The following is a 12,124-nucleotide window of genomic DNA, read 5'->3' on the forward strand; positions in this document are numbered from 1 at the left end:
GATTTGATTGGCTGGCGCTGGCTACTCCGGCGTCTCAGGCGACAGAAGTTGAACATTGTTCAACTTCTGTCGCCTGAGACGCCTGAGACGGACCGCTCTGCTACCCACAATTCAGTTCAGCGAAAAAGCGCGGCTACGTGACGTCACCCCATTGAAAGTGAATGGGCAGATTGGAGCTTTCGAGCTGTCTACGCTGTCTCACCTCATGCTCGCCCTCTCAGCTTCCCCGCAGCAGGATGCTCTTAGCGCTTCCTCTACCAGCCTCAGTGACGCCTCATTACAGGCGTTCGCTCTGATGTCTAGAGAGCTTGGGCACCTGATTCCCAGTCGATCGCCAGATGTGTCTAAAAATAGAACAACAATATTCTGTTTTATCGTTAATGTCCTATAACATAATCTTCCTGGGCCAGAATAATGCACTTGAACGCATCAACACTTTGTGATTGGCCAGCGTGACCCCATGTGTCGGGGCATGGCTGGTGGGCAGTGCACTAGTTCGCTGACGTCGTCCGTGTCAACAGGAGTGACAGTCCCCACACACACAACACCGCAATTATGGCAGAAGCAAAAAAGCCCAAAATATATAATTTTCACTCCGAGTGGGAGGATGATTATTTTTGTATCTATTCCAATTCAAAGTCCATCTGCAATGCGAGCGTGGCTTTATCAAAGAAGGGTAATTTAGGAGCGGCATTTCAAAACAGTGCACAAACGCTACGAGACGGAGAAGCACAGCTAAATGCACAGCAGTTCATTTTCACCAGGCCCAACAACAAGAGCAAGGCTGCTACCATCTTATCGTGTCAGTCACGTACTTGCGAAACACATGAAGTCTTTCAAAGACGGCGAAGTTGTGAAAGAAGCATTCCTGGAGGCTGCCCACTGTCACAGTTTGCTTTCTCACTCACCTATTTTCTGCATTAACTTTCCTTAGTCACCTGGTAGTCACACCCTGTCTCTCTCTCACTCTGTTACACCCATCAGCTCCATTAGTATTTAGGCCCACTTCACTTTCACCTCAGTGCCAAATCGTACTTTGCAGCATGCCAGTCTTTCCCGCATTACCCTTCAGATTGCTCTCCCGGTTTCGACCCTGCCTGTCCCTGACCAGCCTGCCTCGCCTGCTCCCTGACCCGTTCTGTACCTGCGACTCCCGTCCTGCTTTCTCCTGGAATCCTCGCCTGTCCCCGACCAGCCCTTTGCCTACTATCTGCCGTTTTGTCTCATACCAGCCTATTGCCATCAATAAAGCTGGTTACCGACTATCCCTGGTTTCCCGTGTTCTGCATTTTGGTCCTCAGCTCGTTTGTGACAGAACGATCTGGCCAGAAATGGACCAAGCAAACACCGGGTCTCCTAGAGACCGCTTTGAAAGGGTTGAGGATGCCATCCAAAGACAGGAGGTCACGATAGCTACCTTAGCTACCGAGACCCACCAGGCAACCTCAACCCAGGGACAAACGCTGGTTTATTTTACCTCCCAGATGCAACAGATGGCCGCCACGGTGCAACAGCTAGCTGCTACCATGGCTGCTACCGTCCCTCCGCCCGCAGCTCCGATGCTCGCTCCAGCCCCTGGCCCGACGAGATACGCTCCGGAGCCTCGTGTGGGAATGCCGGAACGCTACGCTGGTGAGCCGGAGGGATGCAGTCCTTTTCTCACAAACTGTTCCATATTGTTTTCACTGCAGCCACACACCTTCGCCTCCGAGGCGGCTCGTGTAGCTTTCACCGTTAATCATCTGACGGGGAGAGCCCGTTTATGGGGAACTGCAGAGTGGGAGCAGCAGACGTCAGCCTGCGCCTCTTTTGTTGCATTTTCCGCGGAGATGCGGAAGGTGTTCGGTTCCGTTTGTCTGGGTCCCGACGCTGCCGGGGGTCTGCTGAGTTTGAGCCAGGGTTCCGGCACGGTGGTGGATTACGCTATTGATTTCCGCACCAGCAGCCGCCGCAGCAGCTGGAACGAGCCGGCGCAGTGTGACGCATATTTGAGAGGATTAGCGGATTACATGAGAGATGAGCTGGTTTCCTATGATCTCCCTGCTTCCTTGGATGGGTTGATTGAGCTCACCTCTCGGATTGACAGACGAATCCAGACCCGGAGAGGAGAGCAACAGACGCGAGCGTTGAGACTATTCTCAAATGCCAGGGCACCATCTACTCGTAGGCAGTACGAAAACAGGTAGAAAATGTTTTGTTTTTTTTACTGGTGCCAAGGGCGAAATGAGGACCCAGTATATTGCTCGGTGCCTACGACCCTTGAGTTCCTGCAGTCCCTCCTGGACGACGGCCGGTGTCCCGCTACCATCAGGGTGTATGTGGCTGCTATATCAGCTCAACACACAAGGGCTGACAACAGCACAGTGGGAGCCATAGGTTGGTATCCCTCTTTTTAAGGGGGAGCTCTGAGGCTTCGCCCCCCCGAATATCCCAAGGGCCCCTACATGGGACCTGCCCTTGGTGCTGGGTGCCCTATGCTCGCCTCCTGTTGAACCTTTGTTACAGGCAGAACTGGAGTGGCTCTCAGCTAAGACTGCTTTCCTTCTTGCCATCACCTCAGCAAAGCGTGTAAGCGAGCTTCAGGCCTTGTCCGTGAACAGCTCGTGTCTGAGGTGGAACTCAGATGGCTCAGGTGTCACCTTATGGCCTACCTCCTTAAGGTGCAAGGACATATGTGCTGCGGCCACATGGGCATCCCAGAGCACATTCGCCAGATACTACAGGGTGAATGTTGCCGCCCCTCACCCGCTGGGTGTGGTCCTCCTGCAGAGTCAGCCTAGGTCATCCTTATAGCAGGGGGAGTATTCAGACTTCCTTGTGACTCTGTTGGTATAGGTCATCCAGTGCAAAAGCACCGCCTCTGGCAATCAGACAATTAGACACACCAGGGAAACTAACGACAGGGAGGAAAACACGGGGAGAAGGACCAGACAAGAAACAAGGAGGAAAACATGACAGGGAGAACAGAACAGCAAAATAACCCCACAACTAGACACAACAAAACTCAAACCCTGACACTATGTGAAAATATGTAAGATGTTACTGTATCATCATCATCATCATCATCATCATCATCATCATCATCATCATCATCATCATCATAACTTAAACCCACGCAGAGGAGTTTTACAGACTCGTATAACTAACTGAGCTGCTCTTCATCAGTGTTTTATCACCATGTTTTATGACATTCCTTGTTGCACTGTGGAACTCTTTCAAAGCAGACTTGAGGTCTACATCAGTGAGCCACTGGCCTTCAGCTGATACACTTTTTATCAAGTGCTGGATGTTTCCACTACCTGCTGGCCCTTGAGGGAGTGCAGGATGGTGAGGTTTCCCGAGTTCTTCAGAGTGAAGATGATGACTTTGCCCGTGTGGTTGAATCGTGGAGCTCCCGCTACGAGCAGACGACCGTTTCTTGCTGACACCACAGACGTCACAGAATAACCTGGATATTTAAAACACACAAACATTAATTCTGCCTCTGTTCACAGACAGCAATCCACTGAAGTAAGTGCATTATAGAGTTAGATATTCTTCTTCCCACCCTCACAAAAGTAACACATCTAGGATAAACACATGATGTTTGTAATAACCATTTCCTTCTATTGACTATGGACAGGAACAATGATTGCTTTATAGTCAAATTGTAAAATAAATCAGAGACCAAAGAGCAAATTGACCTCACTTTTAGGTTCATTCATCTGCATGACTAAAGTAAAACATTGCCGTATGAGGAGTTGATACTTAGTGAGCTGCATTCAGTTACACAAAGATGGATGTTCTGTCTCAGGTTTCTCTGAGATTTAGTTAGTCTTTTCCCACTAAAAAATGCCACTCCCTGTATACTTTTCCACCTTCATCTCTCATCTTCTTACCCCCTTTTTCCCAGCTTTACATTTCTCCCTGCCTGTCCAAAATTATGCTTCCACCTCATAATACTATTGAGTCTAGAATGCCATTGGCAGCCTGGTGCATAAGCTCAGAGACAAACCACTGATGGTAAAAGCAGAGGGTTGTGGTGGTGGAGTGAGATGGGGCTGGATATGATGGGACATATTGGAGCAATGGGTACACTTAATAGAGATGGGTTGCAGCTAATATAGTTGGTGTTAAACCACAGGTCTTCTACTAGGGCAAGAGGATGTAAAGAAACTGGTAGCCGTGGGAGCAAATGCTATAAACGTTGTTCAAGCATAGCCTTCATTATTACGATTACAATATTATACTTTTTACCATTTCACTTCTCTCCTTATAGGCATATCCATCACAACCAAGTCAGACGTTTTCCACTCCATTAAAATGTTCTAGAGTGTTACTCACCCAGGTAGGCACCGTGATTTTTGAGCTCTTCAGGGAACTCATGTGCATAGGAGGACTTCGGCGGGATAACCTTCCCCTGACGTGTCTCCTTCAGGACCGCTCCGTTCCAATCGTAAGCCCCGACAGCACCCACCACAATCCCATCCTGGAGGGGAGGTGGAGTAGAGTTATTTGTTGTACTTCAAACAGCAGAGTAATACAGAATGGTCTGTTTGTTCTGTCTATGCTGCTCATTTGTTAGTTTGTAGCCTTTATTTAACCAGGTGAAGCCCCTTGAGATCAGAAGATCTCTTTTTCAAGGGTGACCTGCAGCACATTGGTTACACATGTAACATAAAAACAACAGAACAACAATAAGGACGACATACAACATAAATTACAGGGTACAGTTTACAAACTCTATTTACAGTGACAGGTATCATGAGTATCAAACAGTATGTCACCCAGCCGAGTTTTAAAATGATGCAGGGGAACCAAAGTGCTCAGTTTTAAACATTTTTGCAGACTGTTCCAAGTTAGTGGAGCTGCACAACTAAAAGCTTTCTTCCCTAAGACAGTCCTAGCACTTGGCACATTATACATGGTAACATGGTGTGTATGCCGATGATAAACTAATGGAACAAAGTGTCAGTTCAGAGAACAGCCTCAGCTCCCTTTCTCTCTTTAGCAATAAATCTGATCACTTTTATGAGGAAATTGCAGAAGAAAAATGGAATATAGAAATCAATAATCGTTCTTAAAGTGGATGAATCATCTTATAAATGGGCCCTGTTGTCTGATTGCCCATCCCTCATAGGATTATCAGACACAGTTATTAATCATCAATATTTACAGCAAAACAGCGAATAACTTCCAGCTGAGCTGCTCACAAATCAGTCCAGGTGATCAACAAGAGCAATCATCTGATACAAGGTTCTTTTCCTGGACTTCCATGTGTTCACTAAATAAGTGCAATTTGAAGGTCTCTTTTTCAGACAGCAATTTTCGATGATGTGAGGCATTCATCTCCATCCTTTATGTCACTGAGCATGACATTTCCACTAAAGAGAAGCAGAAAAACAAAAGGATGCAGATGATCCATTTTTTTCAGACTGCACACCGGACTACATCAGGCTTTCTTCTTCCATATAGCGTACCATCCCATTTCAATATGAAGCAATAATGTACCAAACCTATTTATCTTGATTGATTATTAAGAACATAAAAAAAAGTTTCTGTTTGAGGTACAATATTAAACTTCCACAGTTGTCACATATCATACGTTATAAGTTATAGTTACAAGGGCCCCATTTCTTTAACTGATTTTGGTTTGTCTACTATCATATTTGTATTAACCTATTGTGCCACAACAAACCTCCTACTCTGAAAGAACCAATCCCGTGTCTCCTGTTGTTGTATAAACAAGTTTTGCCACACAGCAATAACTGAGTGAAAGTCAAACTTGCCATCTCATCTACACTGTAATCTTGGACTTATTTTCTCTGGTAGAAGTAGCACAAGTTTGCAAAGAAAGTAAGTCTTCTTTAAAGCCCATTATCAAATCGCTGCTGAATCCTGATGAGTACATTTTAAATTGTCATTGAACAAAGGAAATAAACCAGCAAGTGCCATAAAATGCTGACGCGAGAAGGGATTGAGGAGGGGTTTTACTGTCTTCCATGGTTCTCCATACTTTGTATCACTGACACTGTAATTACAGGGTTGCTTTGCGTAATAAACTGAGTTTTTTTCTTTCCATACACAATATGCAGACAACACATTTTCCAGTGTTTGAGATTATGCTGGAAGGCTTGTGATTCCTTCCATAAAGATGGAATGGTGTGCTCACCACGCTCGCACTACGTCACTCTCTGACAGGAGCTTGTGGTTGGCTGTTTTGGTCAAAATGGTTTCCATGGCAAATTAATGCAACCCAAAACCAGTGGCGTTTTCTCCCAGAGGCCAAGGGAAGCCAGGCTTCCCCTGTTTTTTCGGATTGTAGTTATAATTTAAATAAATAAATAAAAACACTTTGTTTTGTTTCGATAATTCTCCTTTGCTGTGTGTTGCTGCCGGCCCGTCTCTCCCCCATTCTCATTGAGTATTTTACAAAGAGTGAAACAAACAGCGCCCCTCTAGATGTTATGGTGAAACAATAGATTGCACTCACTGCTGCGAGAGGAGGCCAGCCGAATCTGGCTTCCCTTGGTGAAAAAAGATGGAGAGATTGACCAATCAGATTAGGCTCACGTGATGCCACTGTCAACCTGTGATTGGTCAGGGCCATGCCAAGGGAAGCCAGAGGCGGCTGGCTTTCCTTGCCTCACAATCCAATCAAATCGCATCAATTTAGTGTTGCAGTGACGCGTCCTAAAATCTGGAAGTAAGCTGCGCTCGGTTTCCCTCATGTTTCCCTCGACAAAAAAGCAATGGGATTTCTCCATAAGATTTTGGAAAATAGCTCGAAATAAGGTCAGTGGAAAACGAACCTGTTAGATGAATGCAAGTTTTGTTCAGTAGGATAATATCCACATGTCTACCCTACTTTTATAATTTTCTAATCATAAATCTAATCGATAGAAGATAGATAGCGTCACCGCATCACTCTCACCGCCGTTAGAAAGTAGCAAGCAACTGAAGCAAGTGCAATTATGGAGGGTGGAGATTTGGAGTATTTCATCAAAAATAATTGTACTAAACAACAAATACAATCTGATGACAGGCTAATGCCCAAACTGGAGCTGTGTACAGCGAGGAAAAAAGGAGCGAATCGGACGTAAAACGTTAAAGGTCTCCTGATTTAGTTTGTGAATGAATGCTTATTAGAGTTTGGGCTGGAGAGTGCGTGCGGACCTGTCGGTTAGATAACAGGCGTGTGTAAGTCCTGCATCTGATACAAATGTGTATACAATTATACCGGGTGCTGTAACGACTCATCTGGTTACGTTATTACATTGACCACCACACCCCCGACCCAAAAGAAAGGACGTATTATTGGCTTCCCCTATTTTTTTTCCCACGCCACGCGACTGCCCAAAACAGTGTGGAAGCTTATAAACCAGCAGAGGTGGGGACTCGAGTCACATGACTTGACTCGAGTCGCATATTTCTTTACTTGAGACTTGCTTGACTAACATTGATAAAAGACTTGACTTGACTTTGACTTGGTATTCATGACTTGAGACTTTACTTAAGCTTGAGATGGATGACTTGAAAGGACTTGACTGTTTAAAATTAAATATTGGCGTTTGTTTTTGTAGTGAGATATTACGTTTAGTTTTTTTCGAAAAACGTGATTATAGCGCCATGCGCGCAAACCTGGCAACCCACTAGAAGGCAGGAGTCTCAGTTAACATGGCAGCGGCTAGCTTTACTCCAAAAATAGTGAAGTTTGGATTCAAGGATTATGTTGTCGATGACAGTAATAAGAAGAGAACAGCAGTATGCAGGGTCTGCAGCATAAAGATCAGTGACACGACCACCACAACATCCAACTTCATTCGTCACTACAAAAAAAAACACAGAGAAAGGTGCGTGCATGTGTTGTGTTAGCTAGAATGCTAACGTTAAATTTAAGCTACGTTAGACTTGGTTTCAAATCGATTAAGCAAAGAGAAGACAAAACGGTAAATGAACACTAGAACTGCCAAGGGATTCATTTTTACTAACCCTGATAGTGAGATAGGCTGGAGAGGGAGAGAGAGGAAAAGAGATGCCTCGTTTATTTCCCCTGTGTTATTATCAGAAGTTACTGTAAACTTTTGAATAATGTAGTTCATCTACTTTTAGTAGTTTGTTTAAATGTTTTAATTATGTTGTTTTTGTTTGTAGAAGTGCATCATTCCTTGATTTATTGTAAAATGAATCTGAACTTTTTGATCTGTTATGATCATCCATCCACACTTTGCAGCTTTGGGGACAGAGCCTTCTCAGTGGCAGCTCCTAGGCTCTGGAATTCCCTCCCCCAAGATCCTCGTGACTCTGAATCCCTCACAGTCTTTCAGTCCCGCTTCAAAACACATCTTTTCAACTCTGCCTACCCATAAGCCGCCCCCCCCTCTCAATCAACTTCCTCTTGACTGCCTTTTTATTTATTTTACTATACTTACTTGTTTGCCTGTCCTTGTTTGTCTACCCTCCCTCATACTGTAAAGCGTATTTGAGTTGTGAAAAGCGCTATATAAATAAAATGCATTATTATTATTATTATGATGATGATAACTTGCTTGACTCTCATCGCAGTGACTTGGGACTTGCTTGATACTTGTAGGTCAAGACTTGAGACTTGCTCATGACTTGCACATGTAGGACTTTCTCCCACCTCTGTAAACCAGTGACCTATTTCTACTGCGTTAGCATGTATGGCCATGAGCCTCGCTTTGGTTAAGATGTCAACTTCTCTTCTTCTCTTCTATTGAACCCGATAGGGTCAGATTTGCGGTTGTACACAAACATAGACAAGTGTAGAGAGGATATATACACTTTATACCAGCTCACCAAACAAAGTGATGACCTGTATATTCCGTATTGTGGTGAAAACAGGAATCAGTTTAGCAAATAAGCACGGAGCCATGAAATTATTTTCAGCATTGATGAGTTACGGTGTACGAAACAAAGAGCAGACAGTGTGTATGCACATGCAGATGCATGAGATGTCTATAAGGATAGCAAATAACATTAGCCGCCTTCAATGTTGGCACAAATCACATTCAGCAAAAACCATCTGGGCTTTTCAGGACTGTTTTTCTCTTTTAAAGCCCCGTTATTCTTTCCAATAAGTTGTCCTACGCTCAACACTCAGGTTCGTGGTGTCGAGGATCTCAGGAATCTGGCCTTGTGGACAACATTTCCAGTCATTGCTGCCACCCAGCTGAAAATTGTGCCTTATATTTATTTTTCATCCTAAACGGGAAGGGGAACAGGAAAATCAAAGCAGTTGCATCAGCAAATGTCTGGATGGAATCAGAAAGTGACGAATTAACTCAATGATATATTATGAAAAGCAGGTACAGTAGAGAAGAAGCACTTATCTTCCTCTTCCAACTGCGTCACCCTTCAAAGCCAGCTCACCTCTATCTATTCTGAGATTCAATCAAAAATCTAACTCTCATAAAGTAAGCGGAAAAACAAACCCATTCTGCAGCCCAACTGTCTCAATATTCAGTCTCAGCTTCTCAGTAATATGTTTCCATACGGAACAAGTGGTGTCTTATTACCCATCACTGAATGGTTGAAGTGGAAAAAGGCTTGTCAGGGACTCCTAAATCAGGATGAACTCAATCTCTGGGGCCACACAGCAGGCACCTCAGGGGGGGACTGGAAAGTAATAAATGGCAATTTGTGGGAAGGAGTTATGATGCGCCAGAAATTGAGACAATGTGTGTTGTCCTAGATGTTGACAGATGGTATGAGGCGACGTGATAGCAGAAGTCAGACTCACCTCGACGTTGTGTGCGGAAAATCCCGCCTGAGACATCTGGAGTCCAAACGCTGTTCCATTCTTACTGGTTCCTGTGTAAACAAGTCAGGCTATTACAGCTCTGAACCGCAGCAGAGAAATGTAAGCTGCCAACTTTAAGTAAAACTTTTGAGGAGCCATGGCACTCGAGTTTTAATGGATATATTTCCCATATAGAAGATATTTTAACAGGTTTAATTAAAGAAATACCACTGAAATTAAGGATTACGTTTATGACCGATACGTCTCTTAATGCCCCCCTAATTGTTAAGCCTTTAAAATAACATTTAGTTGTATTACATACAATATAAAATATGTTATAATTACTATCAATTTACAATGAAAGAAAACCGAGATAGGCAGAAAATCCTCAAACTGAGAAGCTGGAACCAGCCAATGTTTTACGTTTTCACTTGAAAATAAAAAACCATGACGGCCATGGGCTTTTTCCCATTATCAAGGAGGTTATCTGAATTTAATGCATGTTAGTTTGGATCTTTTCACAGAGAGTCATTGTATCCTTTGGTTGACGATAATATATGAAAAATCCCCAAGCATGAACCTTTGATAATGCAGCAGTACATTAAAGCTGTCTTAATGCTACTTACCAGAGGTGGGGACTCGAGTCACATGACTTGACTCGAGTCAGACTCGAGTTGTTGACTTGAGACTTGCTTGACTAACATTGATAAAATACTTGACTTTGACTTGGTATTCATGACTTGAGACTTGACTTAAGCTTGAGATAGATTACTTGAAAGGACTTGACTGTTTAAAATTAAATATTTGCGTTTGTTTTTGTAGTGAGATATTACGTTTAGTTTTTTCGAAAAACGTGATTATAGCGCCATGCGCGCAAACCTGGCAACCCACTAGAAGGCAGGAGTGTCAGTTAACATGGCAGCAGCTAGCTTTACTCCACAAATAGTAAAGTTTGGATTCGAGGATTATGTTGTCGATGACAGTAATAAGAAGAGAACAGCGATATGCAGGGTCTGCAGCATACAGATCAGTGACACGACCACCACAACATCCAACTTAATTTGTTACTACAAAAAAAACCACAGAGAAAGGTGCGTGCATGTGTTGTGTTAGCTAGAAAGCTAACGTTAAGTTTAAGCTACGTTAGACTTGGTTTCAAATCAATTAAGCAAAGAGAAGACAAAACGGTAAATGAACACTAGAACCGCCAAGGGATTCATTTTGACTAACCCCGATACTGACGGGCTGTCAGGAGAGGGAGAGAGAGGAAAAGAGATGCCTCGTTTATTTCCCCTGTGTTATTATCAGAAGTTACTGTAAACTTTTGAATAATGTAGTTCATCTACTTTTAGTAGTTTGTTTAAATGTTTTAATGTTGTTTTTGTTTGTAGAAGAGCATCATTCCTTGATTTATTGTAAAATGAATCTGAACTTTTTTATCTGTTATGATGATAAATTGAAGCAATTTCTAAATTAACCCAATTAAATGAGTTTTAAATCGTCCTACTTAGTTTCTAAGAAAATTATGAAGAGGAACAAATTAAATGATTTGAAAATGATATCTATGTAGGTGCTGACGCTGTTGGCGGTTCTAGTGTTAACAGAAATTGAAATTAAATATGTGTAATGGCAAATGCTAATTAGTCGCTTTTCGGCGCCTCCCGCGTTTTTAACGCTGATTTGGGTGACTAGTGTAATTCGTGGAGAACCGAAGAGTTTTCGTTTTGGGGGGGGGGGGGGTCCGTCCGTCCATCAGTCCGACTGACAGACAACTTCTCACTTCAAAAAAGAAGAAGAAATCAAGACCGCAAAATAATTAAACAAACGAGTGCCTGTTTTTCCTGGCCAATGACCGGTTCCTTGAACACAACACGAGCGTAACGTCTCTTCACGTTAAGTTCCCCACCCCTGCTGTAAATAATAATAAAAACCCTTGATTTATAACTTAACATCTCTGTCTCCTATTGATCAGAGTATATTATAAAGAATAGCCAGTTAATTGAAGCATTATAGCACAGGCCTTTGTCAGATGGTATATTTGACGCTGTTTTTTTTCTGCTTCAAATAGTTCTCTCTTTTTTCACCTGTGTTTGCATCCCTGTGTATGATTTTCTTACCTGGAGTTCTACCTTTTTCAACAGACCTTTTGAGTCCTAGCTATATTGTCTGCAGTTCTAGGGTTAATATGAATCTAATATGATTGTCATCAGTCTAAATTAGATTTCAAATTATTAACTGTGTATGTAATTAAGATCATAGTGTGGGTTGAAACCATTTTCATAACCACTGTCTTTTAACTGATTTAAATACAGAAACTGGGCTTATTCATCAGAATTTCATTTGACTTGACTTGCTTGACCTGAGCAATGACTTGACTTGACT

The 12,124-nt window shown here is 43.1% G+C and overlaps 1 protein-coding gene across 1 annotated transcript in view; it reads right to left on the bottom strand.

Moving 5' to 3' along the window:
- Positions 1 to 12,124, bottom strand: part of itga11a (integrin, alpha 11a) — a 67,496-nt gene that overhangs the window by 39,286 nt on the left and 16,086 nt on the right. The window contains exons 9-11 of the mRNA XM_034108181.1: positions 9,743 to 9,813; positions 4,324 to 4,468; positions 3,300 to 3,448 (exon numbers count right to left, since the gene is read on the bottom strand). Of these exons, the coding sequence (XP_033964072.1) occupies positions 3,300 to 3,448; positions 4,324 to 4,468; positions 9,743 to 9,813 (365 nt within the window). The remainder of the gene's footprint in view (positions 1 to 3,299; positions 3,449 to 4,323; positions 4,469 to 9,742; positions 9,814 to 12,124) is intronic.

Source organism: Pseudochaenichthys georgianus, chromosome 3, assembly GCF_902827115.2.
Source record: "Pseudochaenichthys georgianus chromosome 3, fPseGeo1.2, whole genome shotgun sequence".
In the NCBI taxonomy this organism is placed as follows: Eukaryota; Metazoa; Chordata; class Actinopteri; order Perciformes; family Channichthyidae; genus Pseudochaenichthys; species Pseudochaenichthys georgianus.